The sequence below is a fragment of the Catharus ustulatus genome, chromosome 7 (genome assembly GCF_009819885.2).
Source record: "Catharus ustulatus isolate bCatUst1 chromosome 7, bCatUst1.pri.v2, whole genome shotgun sequence".
In the NCBI taxonomy this organism is placed as follows: Eukaryota; Metazoa; Chordata; class Aves; order Passeriformes; family Turdidae; genus Catharus; species Catharus ustulatus.
The window spans coordinates 14544063-14571632 of NC_046227.1; the positions used below are offsets into that span (position 1 = coordinate 14544063).

Genomic DNA, 27570 nt, shown 5'->3' on the forward strand with positions numbered 1-27570 from the left:
TTCTTCAAATTTACTGGCTTATCTACTAAAATTTGACTTCTTGGAAACAATGTAGAACCAAATTATTTATGATTAAATTCTTAAAGAGAAGTTTATTTTACTAGCAGGGTCCTGCTAATCTCATAGTCCTCAAGACAGTACTCTGATGCTGTCCTGTCTTAGGAGCTTTATTCTGCATTTCGTGTGTTTGTATTCCAGTCAGTTGAAAAATTCTGATGAAAATTTTAGCTTTGCTTTCTATCTGTTCTTCCCCATTTCTCAGTGACAGGGAATTTCGTGACAGCTCCATGCAATTATTGCAGGTTTGAATGAGCCAGTTTCTCTCCCAGTGTAGCTGCTCAGTGGATCTCCTTATTTTTTTTTGTGTAAGAATACCCTTTGTCCTTTCATTTCTTTTTAAAAATAATCTTAAAGTGTGGTCAGCTAGTAGAGTAAGATTGGTAGACTCAAACAGCAGCTTTCTTTGTCATAGTGAATAGTATATTGATTGTGAATCTCTTCAATATGGGAAACAAAAATGTGACACCAGTGGTTGGAGACTTGAGATCCACTATGGAAACTCATCTAGGTTTCTTCTCGCTTCTGCCCTGTGAAGACATTTGGAGTGGGATGCAAGCTTTGGCTGCTGCCTGTAGCACCAGTTACACTGGTCTAAATTTGCAGAGACATGTCCAGATACATTTAACAGTCTGTGCTATGTGAGCCCTGTGGGATGTGTTTTCACAGCATAGATTTGTGCTTCACTGCACATGGGGCTTCCTAGAGAATTAATGAGAATTCTTAGTCATTTCTGAAGATGAAAGACCCTTGTGCTGAACGCCCAGTAGTCTGCTGTGCCCTTTTGTTGAGACAAATATGATAAGGAGGCAACTTTTTAAATGTCATCATCACTCTTTCCTGAATCAGCAAAGTGCTGCTGTGCCAGGTTACTGGCTTAATGTTTATGTAACAATTGCCCTCCCAGATAGTGCTGTTACCATAGTCTGAGAACATTCCTGATGCAGCTGTTCAGTAGCAATCTGAACTATCACTTTCAGTGCTGGTAGGCTGGAAGTATTTTTTCTTAAACACTCAAGATATTTTCCAAACATAAATGCTGAATAAATAAATAAATATATGTATGCATATATGTGCAGAAGATAGGAAATAAACCATCTGTCTCCAGAAGGCAGTCTCAGCAGGCATTGCCATATTCATCAGATACTCTTGTTGAACACTGATCTGTCTCTATAACTCAAATGGAACTTTAGTCATGGTTGCATGGATATTCCAGTTGTTGGCTTCTGTGTCCAGGTACATTCCATTAGGGAATGGGGGAACTAGCACTGCTCACTGTCTGACCCCAGTTCTCAAGGATGCTAAAATACTCATGGTGTCTGGATAGTGAGAGCCACTGAGCATCTGCAGTGTGGGGGCTCTTCTTGTTTAATCTCTAGTATATGACTGTTTCATCTTGTATAGAATTCTTAGTCCTCAACTTTTATTTTGTTTTGTGAAATGTATAAATAGAACTGTACTAAGAACAGCTAAGAGAGTGTGAGTTGGAGATGGCAGCCTTTGTTAGGGCAGCATGGGTGTTGGTGGAGGGGGAGCCCATCTGCACTGGGTCTGTGCTGGGGGGGCTTCCATGCTCCATGGCACTGTTTTCTGGGTACAACTCTGCCTCACAGCACTTATGGCATGTTGTATGTAGTTGGAGAGAAAAGTAAAAAGAGAAGTTTGTGATCCCCACTGTTTAAAAACCATCTGTTAAGTAGAAAAGCAAGCTCTTCTTAGATTCTGTGTATTGTGTTCAAGAAATTATGGCTGTTGATAAAGGACTACCAGTTATTATTACAATGTATGTTATAAATATATTGATGCTGAATAACTTCAGTGCATAATTTATATTGATCAGTGGAGTGGGGATCAGCAAAAGGATTTGAAAAACCATTGAGACTATCTTATTAATTTACTCTTGTAGGCTTTAAAAAAAAATTATTTCTAATCTAGGCTATTGAAGAGCCTGCTGCACTTCCAAATAATCGAATTATCTTTTTGGTCTGCTTTTCAGGTTGAATAATGGAAGCATGGCTCTTATTGTTGTACAAAATACTTCTCGATCAGAGTTTATAAAGCATCTGAAAAGATACACCAGTGTAAAAAATCAGGTACTATTTATTTCTTTCTGGTGATTACAAAAAGAACAGTTAATCGTGAAAGTAGACAAGCTGCAAGAGTTAATGTTAGCATCCTCGTAAGGAGACTTAGCTTCCTGTCAGAATACATTAGCCCCTTTTTATCTGATTTTTTTTTCTTTTTTTAAATCACTAGACTAATACAGATTAGCCTATTTCAGTCCATCTGTTGTGGTTTAAATTGTGTTTGTGTTGTACCATAGTTTTATGGGTGTAAAGCCCTTTCACCACAATAAGGAAATGCATGCTGTGTCTGAATTTTGTGTAGCACAGAGATGAAGAATGCAGAACTGCAGGGGCATCACACAACTCTGTCAGAAACTGGTAGAGTTGGTAATTTCAGCAGGTCACTGCTGTGCTGGTAGCAGTGGGTTGTGAGCATTGATTTTTAGCAGGTATGCATCCCATCTAGTTATGATGTTTTCAGAACTGTATTTCAAAATTTTAGTCATAATTCTGTCTTGGAAGAGAAAAATTAAGCATTCAAACACTGATCTTATTGCTGTCTAAAGCCCCACTGCATGGCCCAAGCACCCTGGTACTCATTCAAATATGAATGGATGATTATGTGAAATCACTTTAACAGGAAGGTTTGTTTGAATTCATCTGCAGCCAGGGAGTTTGGGGAAGAGATGGGTGACAATTCCAGGTGACAGCACTAATTGCTGAATTGAGGAAATTGCTTAAGCTTTCTGGGACCTTTTTTATGCTTTTAGAGGAAGGCCTTGCTTTTCTGTAGTTACAAATCAGACAAGGAGATGTGGGCCCTCCTTTAAGACAGCCATTTACTAGAATTCTAACTAGCCTGGTTTAGGACAAGATTGCTGGTAATGGTGAACAGAGCACAGGAAACAATCTGTTTGGACTTTACATATTCTGAAAGTATTTGGTATACACAACATACACCCCCTAACCTGCAGGTTGATTGATTCCAATATGGGAATACAAATACCACCATTTTTTTCTGAAGCATTATTTAGGATAAAAACCACATTAATCTATAAATGCTAGCTGGAATATATAATAGCTCATGTGGTCAATGCATGAGTTAAATGTTCCCACTTAGGACAAAAAAAAAGTCAGCCTTTTAATTTCAAGTAACCTATTTTGTTCTAAGCTTCCTCCTGTATCTTTCAAATTCATTTGCTGTTTGTGTTTGGTTTAGTTCAATTTTCCCTTCGTTGAGACCTACACAGTTCGAGAAGTAAGAGTACAACCAAGGCTTAAAAGTGGCCCTGATGCCAAGGAAAATGTGTGTCTGAATGCAGAAGGAAACTACCCTTGGAATATAGATGGAGACTTAATGAAGGAAGCCTCAGAAGTTCATGTTCGGTAAGGTTAAATATCTTATTTAGGGACCAAATGCCCATAACAGATTAGTGCTGCACTCTTGGATGTGTTACATCTCTGTAGAGCACAGATGGTACCAGAGTTAGATGTTCTAAGTGCTCCTGCAACAGAGCTGCTGTGCACTGCAGGGCCTGGCCCTCCCACCATCATTTGGGCCTCTGCCCTGGTTGCCTTGTGTTCATCTTTGGAAGGGTTTGTTATAACTCACGTGGCCTTTCCATCCTGGAGCTTCATCAGCTCCAGTTCTCTTCCTTCTTATTACTTTACTACTACTTCTTTCTTCTTTCCTGTTCCTTTACCTTTCCATTTCTTGGATAACAGATGCAGGTACAGTATCTCCATGAGGAGCTCCTTTTGGGACAGGGATTCCTACTTGGAAAGCAGCACATGTAAGGTTAAGAAAAACATGTTGTTCTTCAACTGTGGAAAACTTAATGCTGCTTGAGAATAGTCTCCATATCTGAGAATAGTCTCCAGCATCTAAGAATGAGACTACAAATACATAGGAAATGGGAGGATTATCAGTGGAATTAAGTGGGCAGTGGCTCATTTTTCTGCAATGCACACAGGATTAGTTGAAGGCACACAGCTCAGAGTAAGTCTAGTATGTAAAATGAAAGGCAGATCATGCTGTAGGATATGTAATATATTCTTCTAAAAATGATCCTATAGGAATTGTCAAAATGTAATTTACTCTGATTTATTTCCATATAAAAGCTTGTACACATTTGTTCTCTTCACCAGCCTCCAAAAGCAGCACACCCATTGCAAGAGTTGATGACCTTTGATTGATAAAGTTTGACTTCCTTGCTTCACAGGGTGCATCCTCAACTTATTGATCTCTATGGAGTGAACACTGATGACCTGGAGAGTTCCCAGGTGACATGCAACTGCATCTAGAGGGGGCACACCGGAAATTCTGTAATAAAGAATCCTGTTCTGGGCACTATGCACAGCTTTCCAAGGTCTGGGCTTGTAGTGATGTCAGTTGTAGCAGGTGCTTAATCAGGATGTTTGTTCTATTTCTGTGTTTAAATTCCAACTAAATTACATATTTTTACCAGGTTCTGTTTAACAAGAAAAAATTAAAATTGATTATATTGGTCTCTTACAAATTTGGGATATGAGAAGTGTCCATCAGAATAGAAGAATTTCTTTTTTTTTGCATTAGTCTTGATTTTTTTAGAATGAGATATTTCTAAGTCTGCTGCTGCTATCCATGCTGTCAGGTAACTCAGTTCAGCACAGGGAAGAACCATACCTCTGCTCATCAGCTCTAGCTGAAGAGTGGTGGCAAAACAAAAATGTATGCATTTATTTTTTTATCAAGTACTTCTATTTTTAGTTATAATTTTTAATGTTGCCTTAATATATTTGCTCTCAAAATGTTTTTAATCAAGTAATAGAATATGCTGATGTCCTATATGGCTTTCCTTTGTTAAAATGTATTTTTAAAACTGCTCTTTGTATAAAATTAATATTTTCTCTGTCTTAGAACTGAAATGTTATTCAGCATAGTTTTTTTTGTTGCTGAGACTAAAGTTGTGAGAAATAACGTAAGAGTTGACTTAAAATTTTTATAATTTCCTTGTAGGACATAAACATAATTATTGAATGTTAGTTTTTTTTGTAATGTACTTAATATTGTAGACAATTATTTTAGGGGACAGCAAATTGAGGCTGTATTTTTTCTGGGAACTGGCTTCCTTTGAGACGAAGAGGATCAGATGGTGTTTTTCCATCTGCAGGACCGTGGATAGCGAATGTTTCCCTGTCACTCCTCTAGGAGTCCTTCAGAAGGCAGTGCACAAACAATGCTGAGAAAGCTGCACTGTCAGGGCAAGAATGAGTTGGTTTAGGTGCTTTCTTCAGGAAGCAGTCGAGTGTAATGTGAAATCCAGCCCTTGTGTGATGTTGTTAAATCAAGGGCTTTTAAATAAATGTAAAAATTCTTATCTTTGATAAATACACAGGATTAAGTACTGCACCTAAAGTACTGTAGATGGGGATTTGGCTCCTTAGCCCAAGGTAATACCTGTTGTCCAAGTCATAGCAAGCAGCCTCCACTTAAAATTCATATTCTACTCCATCAAATACTCCATCAACTATTTTTAACATGCTAAGGCAATTCAAACTAAACTTCCTTATGTTGTCTAAAAAGGCATACCAGCAACATTTAGTAGATTTAACTGTTATTTATTAAATGAAATTTAACAAAACAATTGAACTTGCAGAACAAACAGCATCCATGTGTTTAACTTGTTTGGTTTTTTTAAAATAAAATGCAATTGAGTAATACTTTATAATCTTTTCTCCATCAGGACACTGTACATTTTTTGTCAACCTGGTTTATAAAAGCTTCATAATTTTGCTTCTTATCCTAAGAAAAGGCAGCCAACATTTACATGTTAACAATCAAATCTGAATAGAAAGTGTACTATTTACAAGGCATCATTATCACATGTACTGACTTATGTAAACTATTTCAAAGATAAATAAAATCCTTTGGTTTCACTTCCTTGCATTGTTTGTACTCAAAAGAACATGAATGCTTATTCCAGTATTTGAGGTATATTTTTCACAGTATGTTGTAATGTCAAACTAATTTCTGTTCAAAGGTTTTTTTGGTTAAAGTGCAAAAATTCACTAAAGCCATGTGGAAGGTAAGCATTTTTTTGTACAGTTTTTATATAGATTTGCAAGCAAGTATTTCATTCTTGACATATTTTATTTTGACTTTTTAAAAAAATATATGCACATTCATTTGTCCTTGCACTGTAGATATCAGAGGAAAACATACTTTGGAGTGATCCACATCTTTGGCATCAAATGAAGCGAAAGGAAGTTACAAAATGGTCCCAAATACCTTTGGAATCTGTGGGCAACACAGCTTTCATGGCACCAAGCACTCCAGTAGCAGAAGTGCTTGCTGAAGGCACTCACTGGGGGTTTGAGTTTCAGGCTCCTTCCCATAGGATGGTGCAGCTTTGAAGCATTTGCACAGATCCATTCTTGTTGGTGCAGCTCAGAAAGACATCCAAGGCCATGCTCTGTCCTGCTGCTGCAGTCAATTCAGTGATTGAAGAAATTGAACATTCTCCAGCTCTTCTGGGGAGCAAAGGAAGGTTTATTTCCCTTGTGGCTTGTGCTGTTTGACCAAAGCTAGGTGGCAGTGCAAACTTAGCTAGCTGCTAGCTGCAGAAAGTTCCTGGAGTAGCAGAGCAGTGGTTTGATCCATGTTTCTGTTCCGTCGTTTGCCTTTTGCTGAGTGGCTGCTGAGGGTGCCTGTTTGGATGGAATTTATCTGACACCTTCCCAAGAACCCAAGCTGGCTCTCCAAGTGACTTCCTTATTAAGTACTTTCTGAGGTACTTAATCTAAAATTTGGCCCATTACAATTGGCAGTTGGAGTCTTTAAGGTAGGTCTCTGTTTTGTCTGCTGAAGCCTGTCCTTTTTTTCTGGAAGGTTCTGGAAAAATGCCAGCACTAAATCCTATTATAAGTACTATAGAAAAATCTTCAAATAAATAAAAATAAATACTTGCTTTAAAAAACCCCCACATAGAAATAATTCATTGGAGAAGTCCAAAACCTTATGGCAGTGCTGTCTGAGGAAAGGATGAAACAAGTGATTCTATCATGCTTGCAAGTACCATGTTATAGATGGCTACAAATTATGATCTCCAATACTTTAATCTTTCTACAGCTGCATCTCCAGGCTACCCCACACAATTCCCTGCTCTGAATTCACCTTTGGCCTTCCTGGTTCTGGGTTGCCTGGGTGTCCAAGTACCTTCAGTGATGTGGCTGTGCCTGTGAAGCCAAAGATTACGAGGTTACCTGCATTCTGAGAGCTGTTTTCTCTGTCTGTGTGTTCTACTTACAGGCCTATGGGTTTGAGCTAATTTACCCTTGGTAAAATGCCAGACCAAGATGAGAGAGGATTTCATCTTGAATGCTTGAGCAAAATATTATTGAAACTTTAAAAATAATAGAATAACTCATGCTACTGTTTTTGAGATCTTACTTTCCAGGATTGGCCAAAAATTATTACTTTCTACAACTACTTCCTTTTGGTAAGTAATTCTTCTTCTCTTTATCTTTAGTGTTGTTCTGTCTGTTTGAAATCATATACATCTATCTATATTTATAGATATATATGTGGCATTTCAAATATTCCTGGGAGACTTCAGGACAAATTGGTTTACCATTTTCATATTAGAACAGTACTGTAAGTTGTATCCTCCATACAGTTCAAGGAAATAAAGCATGTTTTGTAAGAGCAAGTAAGCTCAAGGCCTAGGTTTCTTGGTGCTGATGTTTCTTCTGTGAATTAATCTGAATTTTAATGTCTTCATTTTAAAATCAAATGTTTATTTGCCATCTTAGTCATTTTTGTTCCCACTTTTAAAACTCCAGCTGTCTCTTCTGTTCACGTCTTGAGGGACCGCTTTGTATTTCCTTTTGAAAAAGCCAATCTGAAATACATAATTTGGAATCTGTTAGCAAATCTTTGTCATCAAATTTAAACCATAAACGATTAACTAAAATAAAAATGCATGTGTATGGTGTTTATGAAGTATGGTATTTGCCAGTGCTTTGCCATACCAAGTAATCAAGTGTTACTCATCAAAAATATAGGTTTGCTTTTTCCTTCTTTTACTTTTTGGCAGGCTAATGCTCTCCTCTATGGAGTAAAGACTTGGCCTTGTGAACTTTAACAGTCCACAGAATCCAGTATTTTTAAAAATATGGTAATAAAATGTTCCTGTTAAATTTGTTTCCTTTCTATATGTCCGTGTAAAAATGTTGGATGGAGAAAGTCTCAATACAGGTAAAGAAGTTGTAGAAGTTAACAATCTCTTAATCACTTGTCAAAGGATCTGCATCCGTATTAGTTTTCTCTTTTATTTAGGCACAGAATTCTTTTAGTATTTATGTTGCAGTTTGAAATCTTAAACACTTTATACTGGTATGAAACCATGCTTTAATCTATCAGTCATCATGTGTCAAGTGATATAAAATGTGGAGCACCATCCCACAAAAATGATCCATTTGATATCATTAAAATACAGAAATCATTTGCAAACATGAGATGCCATATAAAACATTGTAAGAGGATTCGTGGTATTGAGTAAAAGAAAATCTAGAACATGCAGAAGATGAAATGAAAAATGTGAAGAAATACTTTTGAAGAACCCCAAGTTACAGGAGGAATTATCTTTAGAAAGGACAGATCATAATAAAATGTTGTTTATTCTTTAACCCAGATCCTTCAACAGTATGAATTCCTGACTTGAAGCAACAAAAGAATACTAAAAACCTACCTTCCATAATATAAATGAAAGAACCAGTAACAAGGTAACACCAACTATTAAGCCTAGGGAAATAATTAGCACAGTAACGTGGTATTTTGGCTTTTGGTGGTGCACTCCTTCCAAATAGACCTGAAAAACAGAAAATAACCTTAGTGCTAACTGTTGGGGTTTTTCCCCTAATAGATACTAAAAAAATTAGGAAAATTAATTTTCAAAGTAATGAACACTATATTCATTGCTGCTGTATAGGTATATATAGAATTCTACTATATTAATTGCTGTTAGTTTTTCTACTTTAACATGTTCCTCACAAATTCATAAGAGAATTCTTACATATGCAGCTTGCTTGTCCTTATGTAGTTCAATAACTTTTGCATTTTTTTCTGGCCAGGCCGTTGCTCTTACTTCAAACTTCAATACGGATGCATCATCCTGATTGAAAAAAAAAATAATAATTCTATATTTAAAAAAATAACTTTAACACATTGATTCCTGCCCAGCAAAAATGATAACACAGCTGCTGACATAACCAGAAACACACAATGGTGCCCTTTTCTGAGCACAAAACAAATCAGTACCAGAAGCTGGAATGTAGCCAGGTTGGATTTTACTTAAGTCCACATCCACGCTGCTTTTCTTAGAAAAATACAATTCTGAGTTGAAATTAAATCCCCATCCTACATAATCCAGCCAGAATAGTCAAAGAAATACATACCATAAATAGAAAGTGACAAACTAAAATACTTATTTTTGTTTTTCATACATCACCTTGAGCCTTAGCACTGGCAACATAAAATAGGTTAAAACCTAAAAGATTTAGATTTAATAATGTTTGAATCATATTTCACTGTTAGACAACAAATACTAACACCCAGAATTTATATGCAGGGAATACTGCAAATATGCCTTGAAATATTCCCCTCAAGTATGAAAAATTCATGTGTTACCATTTGCAAAAGTAAAGGAGTGGCCTCCAGATGCAAGTGAACAGTTGCTTCTTTTCCACTTTCCATGTTTCCCAGCTTGCAATGTATTTGTAAGCAAAGGCTGTCATTTTTCATGCAGTACTGTACAAGGGAGGGAAAGATTAAAGCTTAACTTTATCAACTATATAATCTTAGCATTAAAGACAATAGGAACTGATTCAAACAAAAGGATTCATGTTTATTCTTGAAGACTCAGGGTATAACTTGAGGTTGTCATCCATCACTGTCATTTCAGAGATGCTAAAGGTGCAGTAGCAAGAGACTAATTGTTATACAAAACACATGTCATTTTTATTAAAAAAATAAATTATTTTAAGACTGAAAAAGAATAAGTGTTCAACGATTTGTTTCTATGTTTAGGGTTTGTTTTTACACTGTTATTTTATATTAGCTTTTACCAATAATGATAAATGGCAATAACTGTATGCTGTCCAGTGCAAACAAATTGGTTGATCCTTACATTTGTACACTGGCACCACTTCACACAGCTTTTGAGAAGACAAAAACACAGGGCAGTACATAATTATGTTTCTCACATCTTTAACATTATTCTTTATGCAAGACTAGCATGCTGAATACTGATTGGATATTCTAGTGCAGACTGTATCTCAATCATTGGCTGATATTTCCTGTAATGTGCTTGCTTAAAGGTCCTAAATTAAAGTTATTTTTAATATATTTTAAAAATTTTATATATTATATATATATATATTTGTTATTTTTAAGATGACAGATTAAACAATGTAATTTATCAAAGACAAGGTGCAAGGAAACAGATTTCTATGAGGACAAAGCCTCAGCATTGCAATGCTAAAATAGCAATTCTGGTTTGGACTGTGGAGTGGAGTGTCTGATCTCCAGCAGGGTCTGTGAGCAGAAACAGGGATGAGCTGGAACAGGCCACACATGTATGGCACTCTCCCAGCCTCCCAAATACTTCTAATAGATTCCCAGCCAAAAATTATTTTCACATATTTTACAACTGTTTTTGACTTTCAGTCCCATTAACTTGCATAGTTTTCCTTGGAATTTGGTTATTTTTAATATTTGAGGGGTTTTTTTTACCTAGGTCCTGTTAGTTATGTTTGATGGCACTGTTTTGATGAGGAAAATATTCATTGTGATCTGCATACTTCATCTAATTAAAATAAAGCCTGTTTTTCCCTGATGCATCATTTTCTGTTTGTTACTGAATTTCCTCTGCCATCCTGCTTGCCCACTCATTCAGTTCCATACCCCTTTGGCATTTTTTGTAGGTGCCTGTCATCCACACTGACTTCAGCAATGTGTCATTAATCAACTTTTTCTGCTCAGTTCTCACCCCTTTCACTAAAGTCACTTATGACTACCCTGAACTTATCACAGATCCCACCACACATCCTTGGAAGATGGCTCTGTGACTTCATTATATAAAATACACTCTTTTCTTAAGGTTTATTCATACAGTCATTTCCCACTGATGCCAAAAGACAGGCCTTACCATGTGCCTCTTAGTAGGCTTTGAAAAGAAAGTGATGACATCCTTTAGTATGTTTGCATTTTTTTCTTCTGCAGTACAGTTTCTGGGATATTTATTATAGGAGCAGTGTCCAGCTGTTGTCTGAAAAGAAATATAGCATCATTATTAAAATTACAAATTTTATTTCCAGAATTCTGAAACACGTGGGACTGAAGATGAACCTGTTCTAGTTGACTCTGCTTCACCATGGCTAGCAAATCAAACACAGGCTGAGTACCTAGCTGACTTTGCTTCTCTTTTTCAGAGAATTCATACAGCTACAAATACATTAGGTAACCTTTGCTTACCTTGATATCCAATGGGTTGAATAATTTGGAGTCTCTGGGTGGAAAAGCATTCGGTATCATTATCTCTAAGTTGGTATTTGGAGACATGCTTGGTCCTGCATTGATAACCTTGTGGGGAAGAGTTCAACAGTTAAAGCTTCAAGGAACAAAACCATACATATATAAATACATAAACTGCACAGAATGGGGTAGCAGCTGCTCTGTTATGCTGTCACGAAAGTGGATTGTCTAGGAGTGTTAACATTTTGCTCATTCATTCTGTGGGCTTACTGAACCCTTCCCTCCTCCAAAGCTGATGAGTAAGTGGTGCTAATCTGTGATGAGTACCTGAGGTCATGCAGACTGCCTGCCAGGAGAGAATGCAAAGGGAACTAGGAGAGATTATGTCCAAACTCCTGCTTTTAATCCACTGCAGACAAATTTGATGCTATAGATACTCTTATAAGAAGCTCCTAATTCCTTTTTTATTACCATAATACCTTTTGAAGTGTTTCTGAAAGGAAAAGGTGGCAATTCAGGACTGCTCTGAGACTTTCAATCCTGCTTGTGTTAGGAAATTTTTCTCCAATCACTCAGTGGAAGATTTGCCAGGCCGAAAAAAAAGTGTTCTAAGAGGGATCAACAGCAACTTCCCATCACTAATGTAAAAATTACTCACGGTGCCCTTGTACTCTTAAAAGTTTCCTGCTAACTGTCTAGACTCATTAGATGCACTAAACATTAACCTTCAAAACAAGGATGACAAGGTTTACAAAAAATTCTTACATGGAAAGTGAAGTTGATATTTTCCTTCATACATGTCACTGGTGAATCATTCTCTTCTGCTCCATAAACAAATGAAGTTGGTGACACAAACCTACAATGGTTTAGAAATTGTTAATAAACAGAATTCCCATATATTACTAGCATAACTTTCTCCTCCATGATACCTCCTGTAAGACTGATTGTAAAAAACACCCAAGTTTGCTTTTAAGTAAATCTAGGAACACAGAGAAATCACCTGTCTTTGGAATAGAAATCCTCTACATTTGTACTCTTTCCTCTGAAAAAGTCATAAATTCTCACCCAGAGCTACTCTCCATGAATGCCCCACAACAAACCCAGAGTATGGTTCATGTTAAGCAAGGAATCTGAGGATCTGCTATGCTCTTATTAAACACATCTTTCTCTAAAAAATACTCCACTTTTAAAACATGTTAGTCTGTTCAGAGGCAAGTTCAAGCACAGATACCAATGGTCTCATCTCACAGTAGTGGGAAAAAAATCTCCTACAAGTGTCTGGGTCAGAGCTGTGCCAACTCAGTCCCAGGATTTTTCAGCTGTGTCACACTTCTGCTTAAAGGCTTTGTGAATTTAGAAAAGTAACAAGACAACAGTTCTGTGGCAGGTGATACCAACAGGTGACTTACCCATGAGTAGTTAACTCAATCTCATATTTTAGAGGTATAGGTAAAGTTAGCATGTTATCCAGCAACATGTTCCCATCTTCATTTTTGCTACAAAAATGCAAAGAGAGAAATCTGTATTGAAGGCACCATCATAAGCTATACACTATTTCTGTAAAAAATACTAAACAGACATTTTAGCTTATTAAAATAAAAATATTTAATTGGTAACAACATGTCAGGCATTAATGCCTCCCACATTTTTTACAGGCAGAAAGCTACTCATTATTTAAATGGCTATCACCAACTTTTTTTGATGGTTTCTCTATTTGCTTTGCAACCAATTTACTTCCTTGCAATCCTGCTTTGTTAAGCCTTTCCAGTTATCTGTTTTCCAAAGCTAGTAGTATTTTCCATTGAGCAATTTTTATTAGACTTTACCAGGTAGCATTAATGATGATGTTGAGGTCCTCTTCTGCTCTGGTTAATGAGCTTGCATCCAAGAGGAAACTATAATCCAGCTGTAGAACAAACAAAATTTTCCTTATATTAAATGATAGTGTATCTTGACACAATTTCAATGCAAATATTTTATTAAGCTCATTTAGAATTTCCTGCCCTAAAAAATTCAGAACTAAGGAAATACTTGCTTTCTACTCCCTTTCAATTGACCTAACACATATGTCCATGGCATTAGTCAGCTCTCTTGTCTACAAGCCAAGCACAATCAGGCAATGCATAATACAAACACTGTTGTCCCTTAATGAATTATTCCAGGGACTGTTCAAGCAATTCATTTAAAAGTAGCAGGAGAGGAACAGATTCCAACATGATGAGAGATGTTGGCTGGGAATGAAGAAGAGATTCAGAGGTTCCCTCCCACCATGAAAATCCTCATAACATATTTAGGATGTTTTTAAAGCTAAGAACTTTCTTTACAGCTTACCTTTGAGTTGTGATCCACATATAAATAGCCAACACTGCACTCAAGTGTCACTGCATTAATTTCTTTGTCTAATACTGCACAATGTATCTGTTTTTCTTCCTAAGATAAAGAACAAGTTACAAATTATTAAAATAAAAAAGGATTCTTTCTCCAGACACTTCAAATTACATGCACACATTAAAATTTGTTGCTTTATATTTTCCTGAACCAAGTGTTAGTTATTTCACTGATGCCAATATCCAGGACATGCATGACCACTTTAACATAACAGATTATATTGATTATTGTTCCAGTTACTTCATCTGCTGCTTGATTTTACTGAAGCTAAGGCTCATGCACCAGACCCAGACCCACCTATGTTAAAAGGCAACTGACAAAGGTGGATCTGGGGGATTCTACATGGAGAACAGTTATTTTTAAAAAGCAGAAAGAGAGCACAATTAGATTTAGGACTTTTTATAAGCCTGTGTATTTGGCAAAAAACAGATTTGATGAGATCTCTGTGATCACTGAAAACATGATCATCAGCCAAAACACAGCCAGTAACATCCTGAAATAATTCTGAGCTTTTTTTTAAGCATTTATTTTAGTTGTTACCAAAATTATTTAAGTCATCTGTATTGATTAAATTGCACTTGATTTAGGTAGCTAGAAGTCTAAGAACTTTAAAATGGATGTTTTGGCAGCTTTTGATGAGAGGATGTAGGTTGTTTTGGCAGCTTTTGATGAAAGGCTGTAGGTTCAGTATCTAACAAAACTCAAGAATACATAAACATAATTTGAAAAATGCCTGGTGAAAAAGAAAAATACAAAGAATTACTGTTTGAGATTTTTTTTTCCTTACCAATTCTAAAACTCGAATGTAATAAAGACCTTTAGGGATCTGAACATGGAGGACAGTTTCATATGCATCATCTCCAACATTAAGCAGAGAAATGTTCAGCCATAGAGTCTTCACACTTCCAACACCAAGGTATGCTTTCTTATCATGAGGCCTATAAAAATAATTATCATAATGTAAAGGGAAAGTGATTCTACAAACAGCCTGTAGGCAAAGCTGCTGTTTTAGGTAATTTCAGTTGGTTCTGACAAAGCTCAGCTGGAGATGTAAGGGAAAGTTTTACTCAATTTTGTAACTGAGTTATATTATAACTGTATTATACTATAAAATAGTTAGAATATAACTATTATATTATTCTGTAACTAAAGTATGAGACCAGTTATGTGGTCACCCCTTAGAGGCTGAAGTGGTTCATGAGAGAGCAAGGAAATTGTCATCCATCAGTCCAGTGGTGCTTCTGGCTTTACAAGAGCAGTCCTTTTCTTTACAGGCCAGAATAGCAATCTATTACTGCTACAGTACTTTCACACATTATTTCAACATTCACTCTTTGCACTCAAGACCTGGGATTGAGCTAATATGAAGAGGGGCATAATGAACATGCCTCTCTTATGATCTATGTAATGTTTTATAATCATGTTACAAGTACAGACACCCTATTGGGGGCTGAAAGTAAACTTCAGCTTGACATTAAAGTTTAATTAAGACTTGCAGAAAGGGTGCCTAGAAATAGACATTTATCAAATATTCTGGCTTGAAACCAAAGCATTAGTCACTGAACACCTTTGGGAAAGAAGCTGGCACTTATAAAAGCAACAGAAGGCAAAAGCACTGCATAAGCAGATAGGTTCCAAGACAAAAGCAAATTAAAGAAAAACACAATGTTAACATTTTGGTAGCTTGTCAAATTTAGGCTAAATTTGAACGTTGTTTTAGTACTTACATACCCACCACTCACTCCTCTTACCCACGTTAAAGCCAAGCTCATTAACAATATGCTGTCACAAAGATGCCTCCCAGCTTAACACACAAGTACACAAAAGCACCAGGTGCACATCTGGGACTACAACAAAGCTGAACTAGAGCTTTTCCCTGGTAATCATATTTCATTCTCCATTAAAAAAATGCATGATGCAGACTAGAAATTTACAGAGCAGGCCAAAACGGATGCAATTTAAACAAAACACAATAGTGCATACATGAAGACTTGTTACTCAGTAAATAAAGCATTACATTGCCATCCCTACTTGATTTTATTCTTTTAAAACCAAAGGTGTTTGCTTTGCTCTTCAAGGATAATGAATGCATTCTGCCTAGACAAAATAAATTATCACTTCCCAGCTAACTAGTTTTTAATCGAGATTCTAAGGGCACAAGGTAATTTAAGGTGATACTTCACACTTTATCAAGATATTTACACTATTTATTTACACTGCAAATCTGCTACTGGTGCCTAATGTCAAGCAGGAATGTTGTAATTTGTTTTCCTTTCTTAGAGCTTGGAAGTACTTACAAAACTGCATTTCTAACATCACAAATGAAAATGCAACCATTCTTTCTGAAAAGTTTATGAGTGTTTAAATAAAATAACCAGCCTAAGAAAATGAAAAGGCTTAGGACTCATGCTACAGGTCCCATGTTAAAGTGGGCACAAACATACTCATCTTACTCTGACGTCTATGAAGATGACAACGTTTGTGCTCAGGATCACACAGGTGTGATTAATGTGCATTACGTGACTCAGCATCTTTTGATGCTGTTCTAGGTTGTTCAACCAAGTGTTTTAAGTAGAATCAACTTTAAAAGTGATGAATGACACAATAACGAGGAACAAGAAAATCCAAGTTACATGTAAAATATCTAAATAGCTGAGATTCACAACAGGTACAATTCCTCTTGTTGCTTGCCTATATTTCTTACATTGAAATCTAATAGTCAATAAAGAAAAAAGTTGTGATGATAATACACAAAACAATTAAGTGACTCCTGTATTTAAGAACATTACATCTTCAGTTTTATACTACTGAGACTTCATACAGTGCAAGTACAGTATATCCAGAAAGAGCAGAAGAAATAACCAACAGCTTGTCAGTTTTACAATAGTTATGATGTTTGCATATTGAGTATGCATCATGCAGTGTTATCTTAGCCCAGTTATATATGAAGTCTAGAGAACAAATTTATGTTTTTGTGAAGATGTATTTTATGAGCTGTAAAATCTTCTAATTATGCAATAATAGTTTTTCAATCATACAGATTTCTGTTACACTTCCTGGAAGATTTAAAAATAGTCTTCAATTAAGCACAGCTTTACTTCTTGTTTTTTTCCCCAGGGAGTCCTGAGAATCTGCAAATTGCTGTTATTCATATACAAAAGACTATTCAAATAAAATCTTGCTAAAACTTGTCCTAAAAATTGAAAGTTACATTATACTTACTTTGGAAGAACAACTTTTCCAGAAACTCTCAAGTCAGCTGAACAATTTTCTTGGGAGCAAAATCTTGCAAAAATAAACTAAAAGATGAATTTAAAAAAAGGCACTTCAGGTCTTATGCATGCTATAGTGAGTAACGGCATTTCCAGAGAAAAAAACCCATCAGCTACTAAAATCAGGAAATGTCTAATAGCTCTTACTGCTAACATACAATTTAATCAGGCTATGATTTTCCATTTTCCATTTTCTGTGCATCCAGAGTAACAGTGGGGAAGCATTCCAGACTGAGTCTGTCACAGTTAAACCTGTGGGTGTATGTTCAGACAATTTTTACAGCAGTACATAAGAAGGGCAGAAGATTTTAGAAGATCCAGAACTGATGTCTGTGCAGTCTCTCCTGCAACACAGCACATTAATTTTTGCAAGAGTTTAATTCACTACCCTTACTTATCCTGCTGTGAGTAAGGTTTGATGAGAGCAGAGACACCATGAGTTGCAGGTGTCCTTGCCTTGGTTATCAATATCTGCTATACAGCACATTTATGGCACTGTATTCAACATCACCCTCTTTCTTTCTTTCTTTCTCTATAACTCTGAGGTTTCTAAAACAACATTTTGAATGGCAATGAGAAATCAAAGCACACCATCCAAAAGATGCTTTTACATATCTCAGGAGTTCTGATGGCCAGCTGTATCTCAGTTACACGAATCGCAGAGAAAGCTGAGTTGGAAGGGACCCACAAGGATCACTGAGTCCAGCTGCTGGCCCTGCACAGGACATCCCCAAGAATCACCCATGTGCCTGAGAGCATTGTCCAAACACTTCTGGAACTCAGACAGGCTTGGTGCTCTGACCACTTTTCTGGGGAGCTTACCACTGTGAAGTTAAAAATTCAGCGCATTCTGATTTTCACTAAAGTCAAAGTCTCTCAGTAAGTTGGGATTTTTTGGAAAAAAAGGAAAAATTTTATAGTTACTAAAGGATAAAGAATATACTCTTTTTTTCCCCTCACAGACTTTGTGTTTGAAAATCTGCAGTTTACAGAACTAATATTTCAGCAACATCAACATCTCAAGATTAGTACCAACATACACAGAAATAATTTTAAAGTACAATTTTATATTGGAAAGTGACTCGTACTATGTAGTTAAAAAGAATGGATATTTCAAAGAGTGAATTTTCTACATGTGTGTTCTGAGGTATATCATACTATATTTTTGGCAAGATCTCTGCATATACCTTTTTAACTTTAAATCATAATAGAGATTGTATACAAGTTCTGTAAATATTTTTTCAGTGAAAAATTAAGCTTTTTTTTAGCATTCTGGTTTATTAATTAATATCAAGACACTATTCCTAGGTGTTGGTCTGGAATATGCATTCCTTCACATGCTGTGATTCAGTGAAGTTTTTTTTAGCTGGAGATCCAAACATGAATATTTACTCACTGCACTGTAAAAAAGAAAACTCATACACTAACCTTGCTTTTTATAACATCTTTTTCTTTCCTGCGTTGAAGAACAGGTTGAAGTGGTGAAAATTCTTGGACATCTCTTTTCTGCAGAATATGATGCCCCAGATGATAACTCGCTTCAACATGTACAGGAGTCAAGATATCCCTTACATCTTTCTATGAAAATTGGAAACCTAATGAGTTAATCATATAAGACAAAACATGTATGCTTATGTTTTAAAGTTACAAGGTTGCCCAGAACTCACTAAAACAGCAAAACTTATTTTTCACATGTAAAATAATTCCATATGGCTAATATACTTTTCCAGACGTCTTTGTTGCTGAAGGAGGCAGTCAGAAATGCATAAAAGCATAATATGTTCAATGACAGCATCAGGCATTTCAGAATGGACAATTCTGTGAGGAGAAATCTTACTGAACAGTGAGCCCACTCCTGTCAAAATCCTGCCTCACACACCCCTGAAAAGCTGCAGTGCCCAAGTAGAAAAATAGGCAAAGTTGGCTAAAATGGAGAAAGTTAACCAGGGGAATGAGGCCAGACAAACCCACAGGGTATTCATGTATGAAATCAAATGGAGTTCTCCCACAGTACAACTAAATCAAGTAATGACTGCATTTTATTTTTCTGCCCCTTTATTTCCCATTCTATGTTAAAAAGATTGAATTCCTCAATAAATGACTATTTTGTGCAGGAAGCCTTGCCTGTGGAGGAATGTTCAGATCAGAGCCCAAACTACCTACTTGTGAAAACTGAACAGCTTGAAGCACCAACAGTAACAAACCTGATTAAATTAGTGTAGGGGCTAGACAGACACTGATTGTCCTTCCACATGGCCACTATTTTAATTCTTATCTGCAAACTTGTGTTGGCCAAATCTCATATTATCTAATTCATAATAATTAATTTTCCACAAGGTCTTCTCTGCATCTGCTTTTATATTACTTCCATTATACTAATTAGCTATTAATTAGCCTTTACTCAAAATACATGAAATTTATATTGTCTCTTGCAAGGACTGTACTTGACAGACATTCACACTTACTTAATTTTGGGAGCTTCATACAAGTACAGAAACGTGTGGAAGGAGATGCTTATAATGCTATTAATTAAGAACTGAAAAGAAAATGGAATTCTATGGAGGGAAAAAACCCCTAATGATGGACTACAGGAAGTGATGAGGCAAATCAATTCCTTCCTCCTACACAAATACCCGCTAATGCTACCACAGCAATCTGTACAAGGTCAGCTATCAATCACGTCTCTGTTAGTTTATAAAACTCTTATAAAGTAAGTGGCAATGTGCCACTGCTCCTGCAAGCAACATTCACTTAGGTGCAAATATCAGTTGAGATGCATCTGGGCAATTTTCCAGTAAGTAACATAAGCTTTCCTTTCTACCCTGAAGCTTTATGATGAAGAACTGGCTTCTAATAGTGTCACAAACAAAAGGTGAGGGAAACCAAGGAAGAAGAAAAATACATGGAAGAGTATTTCCCTGCAGGTTTTTTTGTAGCTGCAGAAAATAAAGTTTATTTTCCAGCCTTTGTGCAGGATCAACTGCATCAGTCACCTTGATAGATATTTGTTTCAAAAGGTCACAGAATTGCTACCTTGAGGATATTAAAGAAAAGGCTAGGCAAAATAGTCCATTATTTTGTTGCCCTTATTTCTCCTTACATCTAAATACTCCCTTCTCTTCCCCCCTAGATAAGGTCTGACAGGAAAGAAGTCTATTTTTATTCAGTTGAATAAAATATGGTTCCTTTGCATCCACTGATTTTTATTGTTTGTTGTGGTTTAGGACAGCCAAGTTTTTCCAAAATTTTTATTTTGGAAGACAAGCTTCTAAGATGTTTGATAGAGTAAAAGTGATTAATTCTTTCTTGTTAATTGAATTTCCTTAAAAATATTATATCCTTGTCCTGATTACAGGTTTTATTCCACTTTCAAGGCAAGTCCCTCATTCATCTTTCAGAGGGATACAGCAAGGACGAATACAACAGTCCATTCCCTCCAGGGCAACAGCCCCTTTGAGGCTACTTTTGTAGTTAAGATCTTACAGACAGATTCTTATTAGCTTCCTTCTGGGTCAGTACCATGCTCAGTTTGGAAGGATGGTGGCTGTTGGATCAAACTGTACTTCTGCAGAAACCAGCAGCTGTGCCATCTATTGCTGGTGTTGGTTCAGCCTCCCTGGCCCACACCCTGCAGGTCTCCGACAGCTCCTGCTGTGCCCATTGCTCTGGCACAACTTCTGCCTCAGTGGCTTCTCCTCTGAAGCACACAGCAGATTTTTCTACAGTAAAGCTGTCTCTACATCATCACAGAGGGAGAACTGCAACCACATTCACTGCTAATCTGGTCCAGGAGAGGCACATATCTGTGCAGGCTTCATGTCTGTAAGCAGAGATCCCTTTTTCAACACACTGTACATTCTTAATCTTGTTCAAGTCTAAATTCATTTGTGGAACTCTCACAAGTGCTCTCCCTATTCCGTTTCCACCTTCACAGATTATGAGTGAGTACTCCATTCTTTGAAGGAAAAAAAATTAAGCAAGCCCAAGCAATGGTCTTCTTCACACCCTGCTAGCCTTTGGCTCCTTGCAGCAAATTCACAAAGCACACCACACCATAAAGTTTGAACTTTTCTAGCAATTGTCTTCATTTCACTTCCTATGAAACAGGAATGGTTCTTTCCTTTTTAGCTGAGTCTACCTTATCTACTCACAATAAAAACAGGAGCAAGACTAAACATGTGTTCTTTGAAATAGTTACAAATGAAAAAACATAAAAATTACAAGTTTTAAGATTTGCATTAAGTCGTACATAAAGCTCCATCAGAAATGTTTGGCAGAATATGAATGTTGTATCTTCATGGTTGCTCCAAACCAGCCTCAATCTATGTATGATTTGTCGTCCAAAAAATGATGAAAAAATTTCAAGGATGCTCACAGTCCAACTTAATCACTGAAATTATTATTATTATTATTATGTATCTTCTCACCAGTGTAAGAGATGGTAGAGCCACTGACTTCCCCAGAGAAAGCATCAGAATTAAAATATATTAAACTGTGGAAGTTCTGAATACAAATATTTTACTTCCAAATGATGTGATGAAATTGTTCACAGAATGTGTCCTTTTGCAGCAGGTTTGCTTTTCAAAGGAGAACAAAGGAGTCACAAGACAGTACATACTGAAAACTACATTACCCTCATAAATGCTGGATGATCTTTGCAGGTAGTAATATTGCTGTAAATCTTCATTTTTCCTGAGATTGTATCATATGTTCCATTGGAGGAAAAATAAAATCTTGCTTGTGTATCCTCTTTTCTGTTCACGTCAACACTCAGATTATAAAGCAGTACTACAAAATTGCACCCAGGGAAAAGAAAGGTTAAAAAATCTTTAAGTGTTGAGATCTTAATGAATTTATGGTAGAAATTACAATTTCTGAGACACTTCTGTAAGTATGTTCTGTAACATCCATTTTAAAATGCTCTGCTTAGAAAAGCTCTGACATAAATCCATACTTAATAAAAACTGCTAGTACTCTGAAAATTGATTGCTTCATGGCTGCTCCCTGATACATGCTTTTATATCAGGGATAGTTCATCAGGTTGTATTTATATTTTCTATCAAAATCTATTTATAGAAAACCCATTTCAGTTAGTTACAGGGCTGACAGTAAATTATACCAAACACTTAAGTCAACTAACACTGACAAATGTTGTTTAACTTCACAGTTTTTTCTATTTAAGTTAGCATTAATTGCTATAACAAGTTGCAAGCAAGTTTCAGAGCATCACAGATCTATCACTTCTAAATTTTTGCCAAGGGTTAGGTTATCTACAATTTCTACTAGTCCATTTTTAAAATTAAAAAGTCTTATGTACAAGTTCAGCAAGGGTGACCCAGTCTGACTGCTCATCTTTCAAAATGAATATGAGTTTCAAAAGATCTGATAAAGATCAAAAGACATAACTTTACAGTTCATCACTGCATGTGTTCTCTGTTATTGTCTGTTCTCACACAGTTAATTTTATATACCATGCACTTGCAGGGCTGTTTGCAGTTTACAAATAGCACATGACAAGTAGGTTAAAAGCACTCAGGCAATACAGTCAAATTTAGACAGTAAGTAATTTTATATTAATTCACCAGGAATACTCCCTCCGATAGTTATCATTTCTAGCAATACCAGTTTTTTGCCAAAAGAAAACTATGCATTATATAAAATATAGTACAAGATTTATTTTTCAGTAATTTTGGTGGGACTCCCTGCCTTTCACATAATGCTTCACAGTGGCATGATCAGCTGCTTGAGCTGGTTTGTGAAAGAATGTTTTCTCTCAATTGCTAAGTGGAAGGCAGCATCCTCCAGCAGCCCCATCTGCTTTGGTCCATGCCTGAGGACTGCTCTTAGAGGACATTTAAACACCACCCTTTCAGTGCTGCTGTCTCTCCAGGGCCACGTAACTGCAGCAGTCCTAGCAGGGATGCGCTGTTATTCCAAATCGAACAGAAGTGCAATGGCTTGATGTTATAGGGTAATCATGGTATAAAAAAGGTGTCCATGTTTTCACTTTTCATTTTTATACTGAAGTGAGAATAATGGTCTATTAAAAACCAGTAATACAGTGGGTTATTTTTCCACTAGCTTACCAATATAACCAGGTACCTCTCGTCCTCTATAGGTAAAGCATATCTTCAAATTCATACAGGTGGCAGGTTGATCATTTTCCATGCAGTCTAACTTAGTTCGATTTATTGAACTAGAATGCTTTAAAGAAGCTTCAACAATTATCACTGGTTTTGTTCTAAGAAAAAAGAAAGAGTAAGTGTTCACAAATAATATTCAGATTCAGCTTACAGAATCTATGCAAAATCTAACCATTCCTGAAAAATCTACTTTTTAATTTTAGAATTATAATTTTAAAGTTATCTGCATTTTTCAGATAGTTTCAAATAGTTTATGCACATTATTTGTCACCTCAAAAAGTTACAGAATGATATTTTTATTTTTTCAACGTGTTTACTTAAATGTTTCATTTGTAGAGCCTTGTAGAGCCTAATGACTGAAGTTCAAGACATCAAGAATATAATGAAGTGAAATTAAACTACTGAGTTTTCATTAATTCCACTAAAAAATAGAGGTCAATTGTATGGTCTTCAAAAGTACTGAAATGTAGCAATCTCACCTCAGCACCACAGCAGAATCAGAGAAAAATGCACCAACTGCTACATCTGCACAAAAAGAATAATCACAATTTGTCAACAGGAATTACTTCTTAGGTACAAGTATTTCATAGCATGTTCACCTTTCGGTCAGCATTAAGACACCATTTGCCCTTTATTTATTAGAAGGGAAATGCTAGTATTCAAAGGCAGTTCCTCAAATACTTGTCCAGTGTCCATAAATGCTGCATGTTAATTTGCTGGACTTGCAGATATTGATAATGTGATGATTTGATTTCTATTCCACATTTAAGTGGTTGATACTGAAGGACAACTCGGCTAAATAGGAGATACTTGCCTTCTCCATCCAGACAGTCAATATTTCTATACATGCACATACATATTGGTTTTCTTATATATAAACTGATTTGCTTATGTCTCTTGTGTGTATGAAATTATACAGAGACAGAGGGAGAGAGAGAGAGAAAAGTATTTACTTTATTCCAAACTGACAAACCTATTCATGCAAGAAGGAAAGAAACATAGACAGTATACATACCTCTCAAAGGAGGTAGCAAAAGTGAATTGTGACTAAATGATATAAGGGCCTGATTAGCAACAGCTGCCCTGAGAGCAGACTGCCTGTAATCCACCTCTTAGGCCAGCATTACAAATTAACCTGGATAACATTTCTGTGGACACAGCCAGAATGTACAACATGCAGTTCATGGTAACTTTGTGCTTTTATAGCCCCAAGAGCAGGACAGATATACCTGACCTGACCTAAGACTTATTTGCAAAATGCCAAAATGTTTTGATGATATGTATAAAGCAATTAGTATGTACTTGGCAGCTAAGTTCCTTTACACTGAATCAGCACTACTTTGTCATGGCCACAAGAACTCCACAATGGTCTTGGTTCAATACCACGAGCCCTAAGTGAGGTTAAAGTATTGTTCACTCAGACTGAGAGTCAAGGAGCCCATGACTCCTGTCAAAATCCAGACTCTGGAAGGCCAGCAGTATATTTAGGTTAGCACACTAGCCTGCACAACAAACATGCTTCCAGTGCCCAAACCAGCTGTTTGTGACATTTGCAGATGAGATGTCTGCTTTAAAATTATAAATCACACTTCTCTTCCCCTTGTGCACTATGATCTCACTATTACATTGTTCTCAGTCCTTAAATAATAGTTAGATGACCGTGAAAACTGACTGCCTGGCCTCAGCTTTACCTCTTATTTTTTCTTCCCAAAGTATGAGATGTGACATGTCATCTCAATGACAGATTCTGCTTCTGTTAGAAGTAATCAAGTAACACAGTAGGACAGTTCCCTACGAATTTCTATTATTTTAAAAATTAAAAATAAACAAAATTGTTTAATTTACCTTGATAACCATTGTTATCTACATCAATGCCACTTGATATTGATTGTCCAAACATGCTTAAAGAATTACTGACTTCTCGTCCTTGAATTCTCTGAGGAGAAAAATGTATAAGAGAAAATTATCCTTGGAAAGCTAATCTCTGAGTTACAATTTCCACTGAAAAATGTTAGCAGAACAATCCTGCTGCTGAACTTAAATCCCATAAACCTTTTCTAAAGCCCCCCAAAAGAATTTTTTTCTCTCTTACAGATACTGGAAGTCACAGACCATGTAAAAATTTTCTGAAGCGTTTTGATGTACTTCAGATGGTCAGAGAGTTAAATGAAGGGAAAACCCTCTCAGATTTAAACTTGGGGTTTTCCTGGATTGGGTATTTTGCATAGAAAAAGCGTACCTGTGAAAATGATGGCGTTATTCCATCTTCCCTGCCATTGTATATATAAATAGCCCCTTTTAGATTATCTTCTTGTGGAGCCCCAATTGCCACATCTGTGGAAAAACAATTTAACAATGATCTGTTGACTAGGAAATATGACCATGAATCAGCTGAAGAAATGCAAATCATGATGCATGCAGTGCCAGACCAGATTTACTTGCCTCAATTCCAAGGCAGCTTTGAACACAGATATAAAGCAAACAGAAACAATACAGACCATCTCAGTAATCTGATTCTACCTTAACTACTATGTGTGAAAAGCAGCAAATACTGCCATTTTGTTACAGATTAAGTCCATTTCTAGCAATACTAATTTTGACCCTTAAGAGGTTAAAAGGTTACCATGAAAGAAGGCAAAATTATCATGATCTTTAAAAAAACAGGAAAAAAAAAACCCTTGTATTTATGGAACAGTGATGATTTCCTGTTCTTCCCACATGGATTAAGTCATTGAAAACAAGTACTTTTATTACAGTGCCCAAAACGAACCAGTTATTTTTCTATGAAATGTCTGTAACAGTTAATAATAAGCTTGAAAAGGCATTTAACAAGGACATGAAGGTAGCTGGTTGGTACAAAGGGATATGTTTTTTACCTGGATTACCTAATCCCAGAGAGGTGTGGCAACTCCTAACAAAGTGAATGTTCAATCTACTCACCAATCCTCAAAGGCCTAACCAAAAACTCTCATGATTCAAACAGCCAGAGGTTGTCAACCAAACTGTGGAGGGAGGGCTGGGAAGATTATTTACACCATCTTGAATGTCCCTTTTAATAACTGTGAACTTGCATTTACAAACAAGCAAAAACTGAACTATAAGAAATCAGAAATACTTTCTGCTGCACTGAACCAAAATCACAAGAAATGCAAAGCCTCTGACTTCACTTTTATGGAGCAATTCTCTGACTGAATTCACATTGACTGAATGCACACTGTGGTGACTAAACCACATAAAGCACATTCTCTACATCTCCCTACTGGTGAGATGGAAATGGGACAGTCAAGTTGTGCCTGTTAGAATTACACACGCATTCTTGAGGTCAGATTCTACACCAGCACATACATCATTATCTTAACAGGACTGATACTGATGGTTTAGGTCATTGAAGAAGTTGGTTCTGCTCTGCTTTTTAATTACTAGAGAAAAATGCTTTTTATTACCCAATTTTTATATTTTGCTTCCAGTCTTTTTCTTACAATTTTTTTCCTACTGCCATTCTCCATATAACATCTACTTTTAACTTCAATATTTCCACAGCAGTCTCCCAGTGTGAAGGTTGTTTTCAATATTCCTAGGTATTCAGTACTTACTGGTGACACAAAACCAGATTTTGACTCAATTTTTGTTGATGATTGTTACAAAATTGCCAAATTGTTCCCCAACCTTTGTCTCAGATACTTAACACAGGATTAGTGATTCCATTTGAGGTTCAGTACCAAAAATTACAGATTATGTTATCACTTTCTGCTCATGCTCTTTATTAGACAGAACCTAGTCACTTGGTATCACTGACTGGGAAGCAGCCGTACTTCAAGCCAGAAAAGAAAAGTAGAGTCCCAAACCAAAAAAATTCCCAGACTTCCATAATAACAGGAGGATTCCTCTTTATCATAACATTCCACTGATCAGGGAGAATAAACCCACCAGGTTTTCTTTGTGTTCTTACCTTCAAAGCCATCATTATCTATGTCTCCTAGATTGGCTATGGACTCTCCAAACCTCGCTGCATATGAGTCACTCCCACTGAGCTCTATGTTCAGTTCTACCATCTTTGCTCCCTGAAGGAAAACACAGCCAATGGCACATTAGCAGAGCCCCTTCCAGGTGACCTGGAATATTACTCAAAA

The 27570-nt window shown here is 36.4% G+C and overlaps 2 protein-coding genes across 3 annotated transcripts in view; one reads left to right on the forward strand and one right to left on the reverse strand.

Moving 5' to 3' along the window:
* The window catches only part of CERKL (ceramide kinase like), a 50920-nt gene extending 44879 nt beyond the window's left edge, over positions 1–6041 (forward strand). For both annotated transcript variants that reach the window (XM_033064970.1, XM_033064971.1), the window contains 3 exons: positions 2054–2150; positions 3343–3509; positions 4346–6041. In XM_033064970.1, coding sequence (XP_032920861.1) covers positions 2054–2150; positions 3343–3509; positions 4346–4427 — 346 coding nt within the window. In that variant the 3' untranslated portion in view covers positions 4428–6041. The remainder of the gene's footprint in view (positions 1–2053; positions 2151–3342; positions 3510–4345) is intronic.
* Positions 6042–7839: 1798 nt separating this feature from the next.
* ITGA4 (integrin subunit alpha 4) overlaps positions 7840–27570 on the reverse strand; it is a 33042-nt gene continuing 13311 nt past the window's right edge. The window contains exons 10-28 of the mRNA XM_033064969.2: positions 27390–27501; positions 25680–25774; positions 25286–25376; positions 23920–23965; positions 23384–23538; positions 21931–22085; positions 18726–18875; positions 17248–17324; positions 14813–14963; positions 13969–14067; positions 13464–13543; positions 13047–13133; positions 12403–12493; positions 11638–11745; positions 11312–11431; positions 9793–9912; positions 9179–9277; positions 8855–8974; positions 7840–8005 (exon numbers count right to left, since the gene is read on the reverse strand). Coding sequence (XP_032920860.1) covers positions 7913–8005; positions 8855–8974; positions 9179–9277; positions 9793–9912; positions 11312–11431; positions 11638–11745; positions 12403–12493; positions 13047–13133; positions 13464–13543; positions 13969–14067; positions 14813–14963; positions 17248–17324; positions 18726–18875; positions 21931–22085; positions 23384–23538; positions 23920–23965; positions 25286–25376; positions 25680–25774; positions 27390–27501 — 2049 coding nt within the window. The 3' untranslated portion in view covers positions 7840–7912. The remainder of the gene's footprint in view (positions 8006–8854; positions 8975–9178; positions 9278–9792; positions 9913–11311; positions 11432–11637; positions 11746–12402; positions 12494–13046; positions 13134–13463; positions 13544–13968; positions 14068–14812; positions 14964–17247; positions 17325–18725; positions 18876–21930; positions 22086–23383; positions 23539–23919; positions 23966–25285; positions 25377–25679; positions 25775–27389; positions 27502–27570) is intronic.